Consider the following 13,978-nt stretch of genomic DNA (forward strand, 5'->3'; position numbering starts at 1 on the left):
GCGGTGGCATCCTTGTTCTTCTTACAGGTGAAATTACATTGCAACACTGGGAAGCTTCTTCCTATCCTGATTTCTCACCTTTCTTGCTCACATTTGAAGATAGTCTTCTGCTCTACAAACAATGATGGTCAGGCGGTTATAACATGAGAACATGAGGACAGAGAAGTCACATCCATGCATTGTAAATTCGGTTGTGATTAAATGAACCGTGAGAGTATCCCAGATGACCAATGACCTCGAACCCGACTTTGCCAAAGCCCGTAACATGGTTTCAAGCAAACTTTCTAACTCACCCACGAGTCGGTCCAAAGCATGCAATTAGTCAACTAATTATCATCATCATCAGCAACATCTTCAAAATTTTCTCCAATACTGTGAAGCTCAGTGTCAAAGTAGAGAAGGCTGCAAAAGTGAATAGGAAGTGTTGATCATTGACTACTTATGTGACATCAACCACTGACGGTTCCATATCTAATTCCTGGACGTGGCAGCTTTAAATTAGGGGTGATTTTACAAGAAACCTGAAAGTCTATAAGACTATAACTGCCACGCTGTTGGACATTTATTAGTAGTCCATAGTCATAACTTATATCCACAATATAGGGAATCAACCCTCTAATAAATCTCCTGGTTCGAGAAGAGTCTGAAAGAGGAGAAACCTAGGATATGTATTTGCAATAGCTTGTAAATCTGTCTCGAAAATCCTAATGTTTTAGAAAACTCTGCTGCAACGCATCTCATGATTTCTTCCACTTCTCATGATTTCAGAAATCCCTACCAAGTGGAGTTTAATAGGGGTATTTACTAAATAGTTCAAACCGTTAAACAGAACTAGACCAAACCATTTTTATCAGTATTGTCTGGTTTTAAAACTAAAATGATTTGATTCGGTTTATGATTTTCATATAAAATAGTCTAATGGTCTGATCTGATTTTGCAAAATTATTAAATCAGATCAAACCATAAACCGTAATATATTATGTATATATATTATATTAACACATAAATCCTCAAATAGAGCTTAGCTTTCAATTGGCTCTTTTATCCTTAACTGCCTACTTCATTATCTCTATCCCCTAAGCTTTTCCCATTAAGATACTTCAAAATAATGAAGATTGAAGTAGCTGGAGACTGCTTTGACAAGGGTTATAAATACTTTTTTACATGTTTCACTCCAAATAGTTTTCATAGTGCAACACTTCTAATTTCTAATCGAAGGATTCAGTTCTTCAAACTTTTAGTCTTTTGATCTCTAGAATTTTAATGCTTTCTTTTAGTAATAGTAGATTTACTCTATACTTTGGAGCATTGTATAATTTGAATTCTATGAAACTTATGAACATTTTTGTTTGGTTGTGCACTTCTAGATTTCAAATGATGCCATGTAATCGGTAAATATACTTATATAACGGCAATAAAACCTTAAGGCATAATCTTCACTTTAATGATTCCAGAAATCGGAGCTATACATAGGTTTGAAAGCTATCCTGACAATTTCAGTCTTTATTTGGCTAGAATATTTTTCTTTCTCAAAATTTTTTATCTTTCATGTTGCAATATGTCAAACCTTTAATCAAAGCAAACCAAACTGTAATTCACCGGTCTAGTCGGTATAGTTTGAATGAAAAAATAATTTGATTTAGTTTGTAAAATTGATAAACTATAATTTACAGATTTGATTTAAGAATATCTTCAAACCAGACCAAATCTGATTGTATACACTCCTAGAGTTTAATGAAAAGTGGATGCCAAGACCCATAGCTCACCCCATGCCACTAGACCCTTATCTTCTGGCATAATTCTTTGACTAAATCCCGAAATACATAGTAAAGAGATCCTAATGATAACAGCAATTCAGACCAGGAATTAATAAGCATAATATAGCATATCTTCGCTAGCCGGAACTTGTCATGCATGGACCTCCCATGTACACACATATCAGGCTAGGGTTCATGCAAGCCGCACGTTTACGGAGTCCAACAAAAAATTTCTTTTAGACATAATGGTATGTGACTATAGTAATGAAAAGGCTGGTGAATTATTTCCTCTAATCATGGTGTTTCACTTTGATAGGTTGGAAGAAATGGATCTCCATCAACCATACCAATAGGAGGGGGAGAGAGAGAGAGAGATCCTACAATTTTTGAGTGCTTTGGCGCATTGTGTGAGCTGATTTTCAAAAGAGGGAATTGACCCTTTGCCTCCTAAGCCAACCAGTTCTCAAGAAGTGCGGTGGATGATAACTTAGTTACGTCGACGCACACAAGAAAGAAGCTTCTTTCCCTCAAATCCAAGTTTTCCAAGTGCATTATCGTAAGGTGGGAACCTCTTTCCATTCCCCTCTTTGATTTCAAATTCCTTGTTGACCCTACTACCATCCTAAGAAGCCTTGGGAAGCCTTTTCTCATTCCAGGCCTGCTTCAAAGCTCAAAGCCTTCCACGTAACACGCTCTCGTATATTAACAATTTTATCCTACGACTTTCGGCTAGTGGATGACGGTAGAACTCGATACCCGGATATGTGGATGTAAATCTAACGGTGGGCCCATCCTTGTGGACTCTATGGAGAGGCTTTACGGAACCATTAATGGCGGCCCTTTGCGTATCTACTCTTTTTAGATTTGTCTCTTCGGTGGCCTTCTTAGGGATAGCGACGCACTTGAATTGAAACCTTGGCCAGATGCTTATTTGACAAGGTAAAGGACAGGTTATCCTATTCTCTTTAACAGGCATGGAATTATGACTCTGGTTGGTTGCGGACTTTTGAGAAGCTAGCTCTGCACTTAAAGAGCCAGCACAGGAATTCTGTACCGTCTTGCGTCATTTGATATGGGTGTTGAAAGAAGCCAGGAACGCTATTTGTCAAGTTTTGGAGGTTTAGGTCCTCTGGATGATGCAATGTGAAGACGTCGGTCGAATTTATATTGTAGTTTAGTTGGTGCGTTTAGTCCAGAAACTGGAGTGCGCAGATGGCAAGAGGATCTGGTACTCTTGCCTGTCCAAATGTTTGGCCAATAAATGCTGAGGTAAAGAACGAATCATCTCTCTCTGTGTCTAGCTCCACGGGGGGAGAGAGACCACCCGAAGGAAGTGACCCAGATTCAAACTTGGAGATATATGTGCATGACTTGAGGCTCAGATTAAAACCACCTCCAAGAAGCGTTGAGGCGTCACGCAGTTCTAGAGAAGAAACCACGTCCACGGGTTCCACGAAAAGTTCAACAACTATGGTTTTCAACTTTTCATATTTGAGATCTGTTTTCCACCGCACAAGAAATGCTGTCGACTGAGCCCAGCTAGTCCAGTAACGTACAAGGAAGCTTAACACTGCCTGGATTTAAATTATGGTGGTGTGGTTGATGTGGGTTAGAACTTAGCAACCATATAGATCCAAATTAACAACACTGGCTTTTGTTCTCAAATTCTACATTCCATATAAGACGTGCTAATTTATCAACTTCACTCGTATCTACCATAAAGAATCATCCAGAGTTGGACAACTGGAAGTTTGATTTTAAGCAGTGAAGCTTCCGAACTTATTTAAACTTTTTTTATTATTTTTATCTGAAATGTTTAACTTGGAGCCACGACATGTGTAAGTAAGTGCCATGGACGGGCTTGCGCTACAAAAGAAAAGATGATGGGAGTTTGGCAACCACGGTGTAGGGTAATCATGGCCATCAATCCCTTTTTCATAACGTGAAGTGCACGAGCAGATATTTGTTGCAATAGTAATATCACGTCAAACTTATCACAATCTAATCAAAAATCAAAAATCGATGATTAATATGAGACATCATTCATGAAAATCGATAAAATATATAACACTGATGAAATATATGTATTTTCATTAGATTGTGAAAAATTTGATAAGGTGTCTCCATTATAATGAATATTTTCTCGAAATGCACACATTGAGTACCAGTCACAATAAATACAACAAGTATTCGTAATTAGGTTTTGTCTGGGTTCCACTTAGCTTTACGTTGGCTTCGCTCTTATCCATGGAATGGGATATTCTGGGGTTAGGGTTTCCTCCGCAAGACAAAAAACAAAGCCGCAAGAACCCAATTAAATAGGTTTAGTAGGAAGAATTATTTGCTCTTGGCATGCACTTACAAAATATGTACATTTTGTATGTGTGTGGTTGGGGATAGATGATGAAACAGGGGTTAGAAGGAAAATGAAAAGAAAGGATGAAAAAATGTGAAAAAATAACGGTAGTTTAGGCATGCTAGTTAAATCACTTTTATTTAAGGTATTGCTTACCTATACTAAACCCAAACTGACTCATGCATGGAAATCCTATCCCCAAAATAATATATCTAATTGGATTAGTATCTCCACCAACTGCCCTTCCTAAGGATCTAAAAAGATAAAACTTTTGACTTAAAAAGAAAAGATATATTCAAAATAAGAAAATAGATGGTGTTAGCCGCTTTTCTAGATGCAAGAAGGGTCAGACCAATGTGTAGATGTATCATCAATTTGAACCAGAAAGGATAGAGAAACAATTGTGGGTTCCACTATCTTAAACCTTCAATGATTTTCACTACTAAAATAGAAAACGCTAACTAAGAAACTAAGTTAATCTAAAGGAAATATGAAGTCTAATATATTATTAAAAAGTAAAAGAGGTAGAAATATAAAAATGTGGTAATGCTTATAATTTTAGATTTATGCATGGTCTTCCAATTGCTGGACGCATGTCTAATTCTTAACTTCTCATCTATTCTTCAACTTTTGCCATTCTGTGCTCTTCCTAATGGTTATCACTCCTAATTTGACTCTCATGAATTATTTTCACTCCTCACATTGTGAGTTTTATTAGCTATATATTTATCAACTATTCGATGTAGTTGCATGCAACTACTTGCTTTAGGCCGATAACCATTCATGAAAAATACATTCTAAGTATTTTACATTTTGATAATTACTTAAGCTCCTCTATGTGTCTTACTCCATGCCAATTGCCTTTACCATTTGGTTTAACAATTCTATGTCCAATCCATGCTTCAAAATTTATCTTAGCATTCAGCCTGCTACCCCAATATTTTGCTTCAGTTAGTAATTTTTATGTTCACTTGTTGAGCCAGATCTTGACCCTTGACCTATGCTTTATAGTTTAGTACATTGAATCCTAATTCAAATAAAATGTACCTTGTGAAACATTGATCTGATATGATTAGTCAATGTATGTCACCATCCAATCTATAGTGCCACCAGTTTCTCTATAATATGTATGACTTTAAAAAATTATAGACATATTCTTATTTTTCTAGGATCCTATCAAAATCGATGAGTATCAATCTCGAAAGGAGTTAATCCAAATAGCCATTTAATAACTATTAAAGAGTCTCTTTCAAGGATAATATGATTTGCTTTTAAAATTTTTATTGCATAAGATACATCTTCCCATACAGTATGAATTAAGTTTTGCCATTGAAACTGCAATATCAAACAATTAATCTAACTTCTTACCAAAAAAAACAATTAATCTAACTTTGTCTCCTGCAACTAAGGCTACACTTGTACTTCTTATAATATATTTGGCTCCATCCCAGTTACCTCTATTCAAAATATTACCATCAATTAATCTTTAAAAAATCAAAAGAAGGTGGCTTTCAACAAAAAAAGATCCCAAGCTATATTTTAAATTGCAGGACCCCTGCCGGCTGCAAGTTTATATGGAGTTGGTTCACGGGCGGGTGGAAAGACAAATCAGTCTTAAATCACGGATGGTTCCTTCTAGGTTTCTGACAGCCACTCTCTAGTCTCTACTATATATATCAAAGTGAGTCTAACAGAGTGCACTTGCTCTAAGTCTAAAACATTATTTTAAGCGATACGTATCTTGGAATGATCCAACGAAGCGGCTATTTTCGTGCTTATTTTGACTATTATATTGTATGCACTTTAAAAAGTGGATTGAATGATTGATCGAGTTTCTCGTTTTTTTCTTTTTTTTTTCTTTGGGCCCCCCCCCCCCCCCCCCCCACGGTGTGAGGCCTGATTTGGAGTTGCTCCTTAAACTTCACACCTAAAATACGATACGTTGTTACAGGCCCTATATATAAAATAAAAAAATAGCTGCCACCTTTTCTTTTCTTTGTACTGGATCGATATAAATAAAAGGTATGGGGAGGAGGAGGTGGAGGAGCGTTGTCGTCGTACAATGACGGAACCCTCTGCGGTATAAAATAAAAAAAAATCAACGAACGACGTCGTGATCCGATCTGATGACTTCTTTTACTTCTTTCACCACGTAATTCTGTACTTTCCCTGCCGTGTGACACGTGTCCAACCTTTTTTTTTTTTTTTTGTGGTGAACCTGTTTCAAGTGTATTGTTGACGTCATCCGTACCAGCTTAGTTCAGGTGAACTTTTGCAGGCGAATCCTCTCTAACGGGTCAACTCCCCAACTCAGTTAAAGGTCGTACCGTTCTCATTCGTGGCAATACAGTATGTATTAACCATTTATTTATTTTTTAATAGAACAAAAGAATAATTTATTCTTGCTATAGATTTGCAATTCTAGTCATAAGAAGAAGTCATTCATTGAATGGAACCAGATAGAATCATGGAAATTAGAACAAAAAAATAATCGCAATTTACAGGATCCAATCCACTACAGAATTAATTCATACATATGCCATGATACGAGAGAGATCAGTCCATGATAGCGTCCAAGTCGCAACCGAGTCAGGAGCCAGCGGGAGCCAAGCTAAGGTGGAGGTCCAGCCCGGACGCCTCGTCCGTACCATCAGCCGGCGGGTCCGTCGCCCGGCCACCAGGAGCCGAACCGGGGAACCGGGCGGTGGAGGGCTCTTCGACCGGCCGGTCCTCATCGTAGCAGCGGAGGCTGGCGCCATGCAACCCGGAAGGGGCCTGGGAGTAGGCGGAGTAGGCCGGCGACGCCCGCGCGGCGGAGGGGACGACGCAGCCCCGCGACAGGTGGAAGGGCGGGCCCGCCCGGGAGTAGTAGACCCAGCTGGTGGCCGGAGGCGGGGAGGAGGTGGGGCCCACGAGAGGAGCGGCTGCGCCGCCGCCGACGGCGAGGAGGTGGGGCGGGGGAGCGAAGGCGGAGACCATGGGGTTGCGGGGGTACAGGGTGCCGGGCTGCGAGCGGTGGCTGCCGCCGCCGGCGTTGTGGTGGAGCTGGGCGCGCTTCAGCTGCTGGCGCTCCTTCTTGTGGGCGTTCTGGTGGCCGCCCAGCGCCTGCGAGTTGGCAAACTCCCGGCAGCAGTACTGGCACTCGTACTTCCTCCCGTCGCCGGAGGCCGTGGCCGCAGTGATGGTGGACGAGGGATCGGAAGTGGCAGCAGCCTCGGGCGAGGACTGGTGGTCGGCCTCGTCGTCCTCGGACACTTGGAAGCCGAAAAGCTTCAGGCGTGGGCTGCTGGTGGTGCTGGGTTTGGGCTGGCACTGGATCCCTGCCATCTCCTTGTAATCCTTATAGCACTACTTTTATCATCTCAGTCCTTCTCAACTATAGATAGGTTGAGAGAGAGAGAGAGAGAGAGAGAGAGAGAGAGGTTGGAAGAGGAGGAGGAGGAGAAGACAAGAGGCATATGGAGCGCATGTGGGACGGGCTGAGGGTGTCTATTTATACCAGCAGAAGGGGAGATTTAAGATGATGTGGAAGGTGTGGAAGGAGTCACAGCTGCTTACAGAGAGATGGATCGGACCAATGATTTAAATAATGGTAGTGTGTGTGTGTGTGTGTATATATATAGTATTATATATATTGTTGTTATTTGCTATATAGTGGAATAGGGGAGGGCATGGTTGGTTGCGGACATCCCGAGGGTTAGGTGATGATGGGAAGATATGCTACAAAGGCTCGGGAAGACTTAGATTGCATGCGTTTGTCCCGGGCTGTCCTGTGCATGATTTTCTTTGTTTATTTTCTTGGGACTTCCTTGCCTCACCGCTGCTACTTTTTACCAAAACCACCCTGGTTGCGTTGCTTCTCCTTGCTTTTGGTGGGGTAGATGGGATAGTGATGCATGGTAGCTGATGATATTTCTCTTGGCTTAACATGTCCCGTCCGAAAAATAATAGTCCATTGGCATGGGTCCATCATTACTAGTGGCATTGAGTAGGTGGTGTTACTTTGATTAAGGCCTGATAGTTGGGTGACTGTCACGTAGTGAGATATACCTTGTGAAAAACCAAAAACGGAAACACCAAAAAAAGAGGCAACCCTCCGGCCCACAGAAAACTTATTAAAGGGATCTTTACTTCATATGGAGACAAACGTAAGGAAGAATCATTGGATTATTGGGATAGCTTTGGCATCCACAATTTCTTATGCATACAAAATCTGTAAGGATTGTTGGTTCAATCTAAATCTCATTGTTTGGTTCTCAAAATAATATAATTAAATTTATTAAATATATTTTTTAATTAAAAAATAAAATTAATATAAAAATTAAAATTTATTTTTTATAAAATTTTAATTTTTAATATATATTTTCACTAATCATATCTATTTTGAAAAATTGAATCTTATTCAAATTAGGATAAAAATTTGATCTAAATTATGTAAGAACAAATCCCACTATTATAGATGGAGATTATATATCTCAATTTAAGATTATCAATAAAAAAAGATCAAGACTTTATTTTTATCTTTTTTTTTTTCTAATTTTTCTAAGTTTTTTGAGAGATTTGAATTGAGCATCTTAAAAAAAATCTTCATTCTCTCTTACCAAATCACTATATAATTTTTAATTATTTTATATTTATCTATTTCTTGAGAAATTCAATATGTTAACTAGAAGAGGAGTCGAACTTATATTTAGAGCGGAAAACTTCACTTGTATACATAAAAGTCTTCCATCATAGTTTTATTAGAGTTTTAAAATTGAAAAAGGTAGATTGCTATTTTTATTATTTTTTATAAAATTTATTTTTTACTATTTTAAGCAAATTAGAGAGAGAAGTTTTTTTTTTTTTTTTTGATGGGACCTACAAGCTATTGTCTTATTGAACCATCAATGCTCTATGCAATCAATCTCTACTATCCATCATTGTAGGGTTTTACATTGTTTGTGCACCTAAAGACTTTTGATACGATGCATACTTTTCTTTGGAATGTCTTGATTTATTGCAAAGGCTCAACATGCATTTTTAGCATACTGCCTTGCCATAGCGACCATCTCATGCCATTTCAATTCTATGATTTTCATATTAAAATAAATAAATTTTATATAATATTAAACTTTTTCATCATGCTTAGCCCATGCATCATCATTGCTGTCATTGTTGTCACTATCATCATCATCATCACCGTCTTGGTGATATATTTTCATGTTCGAATATCCATGTTGAAGGCAAGAAACTAAAACCTCCAAATTGCCTTCTAAATTTTGATAGTGGTGGCAGAACAATCCAATTTACGTCCATGATCTTCGATCCATGTGTTTGCAACTAATTATACCACCTTTTTGTTATAGTGAATTAGGCCTAGAATATTGTACCAGCATCCGTATATTATTATATTTCAATGAGCGTGTACCAGACTCACACAAATAAAAAGCAAAATAGAAATTAAAGATGGAGGGAGTCCACACTAATGTACGGAGGAGAAGGAACGAATAATAGCAAGACTTTCTCACTACTCAATTCATTAATTTGTGTTGGAGCTTACGCTACCTAATTTAGAGCTTGATTTAGACAAGAAATGACTCTTGACTCTAGGTGGAACAAAACCACTAAGGACAAGACATGGTAAAACACTAACTTATAATTAGCTTCAGGATATTTGTCTTAGAACCAACTGTATACACTTGACAAATATCCTATTCCACCAGAAAACTTCTAGAAATCGTGGATATCTCACGGTCTCATCACTATCGTCAAGCTTCTATTTAACCACCAGCAATATCTCTTCCGATTTTGTCCAGTAGAGCTGCCTTTTCTGGCTACACTGCCTGCCAATTCAAGGGCTTGCTCCTTTGTTACCTGACCTCAAAGTGGGAGCTTCTATCCCAAGAAGTCCTTGTTTGGCGGATAAATATCATAAAAAAAAAATTAATAATTTTTTATTAACTAATTTATTTATATTTTTATATTTTTTAAATAAATAAATTATTTTTTTATGGATAGCATATATTTATAAAATGAAAAAAAAATCTTACCCATATAAGAAGTGGATAAGTTATTTTCTCATCATCAATCAAAAAAATATTTTTTTATTTTATTCCTAATTTACCCTTAATCCTATAATAATAACAAAATGACATATAATACTACCTTATATATATATAATATTATATTATTATCAGATAATAATATTTAATGATTTTTATCTAATATATTATTATAATTGTTGTGGCCAATCTCTTATTGCACGTAGCTCTGGCGAAGAGCAACCTGCAAAAGAAGTCCACAGACCGAAATTGTATCTAGTGAGGATCCTCCGATATCTAAGTCAGTGAAAAGTAGTGAATAATAGATAAAATAATCAAAATAGCAGAGTGTTGGTCCAAAAGTGCCTTTTCTTATCTGTTCCCTTACCTCCCCTTTATAGATGACTCGAATGTAACTGTCGAACATGTGATCTCGTTTTTTATAGCAACAAGGGGTAGTTAACCCATCATGGAGTTAGTGAGTAATTTATACCTACTAATGATCATGATATGTAGTTATTACTCATGATTGTAATATCGTGATTATATATTTGGCAGTCGATCATTTGACAGTCGACAGTCGGTTGTTTAACAATTATCGTTATGATGCTGGTTTGATCATGAAGATGGTCAATCGACCATGACGTGAAGATGGTCAGTTGATCATGAAGATATTCAGTCGGTTATATCATGAAGATAGTCAGTCGGTCATGAGATGAAGATGGTCAGTCGGGCATGAAGATGTTCAGTCAGATATGCTATGAAGATGGTCAGTCAACCATGATACGAAAATTGTCAATCGGCCATGAAGATGTTCTTTCAGCTATGATAACTCAAGTTCAGCCATGATTACTATATTTTGACCAGATATCTCTGGTTCAATCATAATAATGTTGCTTCGATCAGATGATTTTTATGAAAGTTGAATTCTTAAAATTTCTTCCCTTTCAGAACCTCTCCTCTTGGGATCTCTTGGTTCTTTTTATATAGGTATGGAACAATGGCTAATCTCAAATATGAGAGCCGACGTAGAATCAGGGGGAGCAAATCCGATTGTCCCAACAATAATAATATGATATAATAATATATTGATATCTTATCTTATTATAATATAATATTGATATCTTATCTTATTATTATAACAAAATATAATATAATATAATAATATATTATTGTATATTAATATTATATACTATATTATGATATATATTATATTATATTATCTATACTTATGAATATTTATTATATAATATGATATATTATAACATACAAAATATAATATATTATACTATATAATTATATCTAATAATATTTATATAACAAAGGGTTTTATGAGAAATATGGATAGATCTTAGCAACTTATTCAGTAAACTAGAAATGCAAAAGAATATGAGTAACATATTTTTGAGCCATTTTTCAATGTATAAAATAATAAAAAATTTTCTATCTAAATATTATCTAAAAAATATTTATCTAAAAAATATAGATTTCTAAATAAATTTTTTATTCTCAAAAGAATGGATCCTAATTATCCGATGATAATATAGCAACATCCTAATTCTACCCAACATTCTATGGCCTAGATCTACCTTTTCAACATTCTTCTTTTCTACGAGAAATTATTGGTTAGAGCAATTTTACCACATGTACGTTGGACCATACAATAAGAAACTACCATATTATTTATTGTTGGACAAAGATATACTGCTATCCAAATTTAATTTGATTGAAAATTTTAAATAAAAAAAATTTATTATTAACTATGATTAATTAGCCAGCTGACAATTTTTGTGACTTTGAATAAAAAAAGTTCACTTTCCTGAATAATGTGATGACTTTCCATTAGTTGGTCCAGATGTACCTAGTAGAACCATTTTAACCAAGAACTTCTCATTTTCTACGTTAAGCTAGCATTGCTCATGTGTCACGCCTCGTTGTCATAGAATAGCAATTCCGACTCAAACAAGCTCATTGTTCAAGTAAGAGTTATATATGTAGGCCATCGAAATTAAGCGCCTCATGAATTAACATGCCAAGCATATTGTGCCTGCAGACATGCAGGATCGGTCCTGATATTTTTTAGACCTGGGGCTAAATAAAAAAATGAGACTTTCTCTATTAAAAATTAACATACTTTAAACATTAATTATCATTAAAAATATTAATTTACGTGTAATAATTTTTTATAGATATATTCGTTAAGTAGCATATAAAATCCATCATTAACCTATGTAATTATTTTTTTTATTATAATATTATAAAAAATTATTCTTGCACCCCATTGGAATATCAATACAGGACTTGGGCCTGGGCCTGGGCATGGGGCGGTCGCCCAATTCGACCTGCCCCAGGACGGGGCATGCCATGACAAAAGAAGAAGAATGCTGTCCGTGTGTATGCATGCCTTCCCTGATTATCGCGACATGGATGCTCGATCGATCAATAATCGAGGTTGCTCTTGATGATGGACCCCCACATATGACAACATATGAAGCTTACTTTGCCAGTAAGATCAACAGGTGGTGTGTCACTGGAACACACTATTGTAGTAGCAACACTCGGTTCACGGGCAGAACAACTCCCCACCCTAAAGAGGACATTGAACAGTGGAAGATTGCGACGACTCATGCATCGCTAGCGTGGAAGAAGCCGACCGCCGGAGGCCAAGGACTTTTAGCCAACACCTCTTTGTGTCTCCAACCCGATCTATTCTTACGGTCCCACGGTCCTCAACTTACGTCCATAGAACGTATCCACCTCACCGAACACAATATTTTGCCCAGACATGTCCATGTATTCGATAAAGATCGATACCCGCTCTCTCGTTCGGAAACCATATGAATGTGGAAAGTGACAGAGAGAGACAGACAGATCATGGTTTCTGCGTGTCATCTTATGCTTCTATATATATTTTTCAAAGGTATATAGGTTTTTCTAACTTCATGTGTAAAAGATTAAGACATGTTTTATTAATTAATTATCTTTTTTAGAAAAAATGATGGGGAAGAGCTGCCAAAGCGCTTCATCGATCTAGTGAGAAAAGCCACAGACTACAAAAAACTGGATCATCTAGAGTACTAAGAATTGGAAATTTCAACAACCTAAGTGGGTGGTAGGTGTTGATCTGCTTAGAGTAATAATGTCAATCGAGATATATACTTGATACATCCCACTGCCTAAGATGGCTACCTTGATAGGCTAATATGATGCCAACACTGAAATGCTGGGTCCAACAAGTAGAATAAATGCCTGATAAAAAATGAGACTGCAGACTAATCGTAATAAACCCTAAGATTGATTGAATCTGTGCATATGTTAAGTAATCTATCCAATAACATAGAAAACAGAAGTGGAGTTAACAAGAGTCTTCTGGACTATATCTCCCTACATAATCATTCAGCTAAGGGTTGCATCTTTTGCATGAAAGAAAGGTTCATCTTCCTTCGCACGAATTCACCATTGGATCGGAGGACCAATTGGTCATCTTGAGATCGATGCAGATGGATGAATGCCAGAGTTCGGAGTGCCTTGAGTTCTATGCAATCCGTGATCCAATGATGGATTCATGGAGAATCGTTCTTTCATGTTAAAGATACAATCCTGATGCTAATCATCTAACCTATCTACCATGCTTCCATTCGTGGTGCAAGAATGGGTGCCGAAGTCGTTCGGTGCAACTAGAATTCCCACTCACAAGGTGCACCAACACAAGCATGGATTTGGCAAAGTGACCAAGAAGTTATCTTTCGAAAAAGAAAAGGAGAAAGATATCAGGGTAAGCGGGCCACCACCTTAACGCATTGCTGATGGGATCAAGGCTTGATGGATGTTGGCGTGATTGA

The 13,978-nt window shown here is 37.2% G+C and overlaps 1 protein-coding gene across 1 annotated transcript; it reads right to left on the bottom strand.

Annotated features, from left to right (window-relative positions):
• Nucleotides 1-6,522: 6,522 nt before the first annotated feature.
• On the bottom strand, nucleotides 6,523-7,601 carry LOC105045380 (zinc finger protein GIS3-like). The gene has a single exon (XM_010923644.4). It carries the CDS (start codon nucleotides 7,438-7,440, stop codon nucleotides 6,703-6,705), a length of 738 nt encoding a protein of 245 aa, XP_010921946.1. The 5' UTR covers nucleotides 7,441-7,601; the 3' UTR covers nucleotides 6,523-6,702.
• Between the last annotated feature and the right edge of the window lie 6,377 nt (nucleotides 7,602-13,978).

This window comes from Elaeis guineensis, chromosome 2 (assembly GCF_000442705.2).
Source record: "Elaeis guineensis isolate ETL-2024a chromosome 2, EG11, whole genome shotgun sequence".
NCBI classification, from domain to species: domain Eukaryota; kingdom Viridiplantae; phylum Streptophyta; class Magnoliopsida; order Arecales; family Arecaceae; genus Elaeis; species Elaeis guineensis.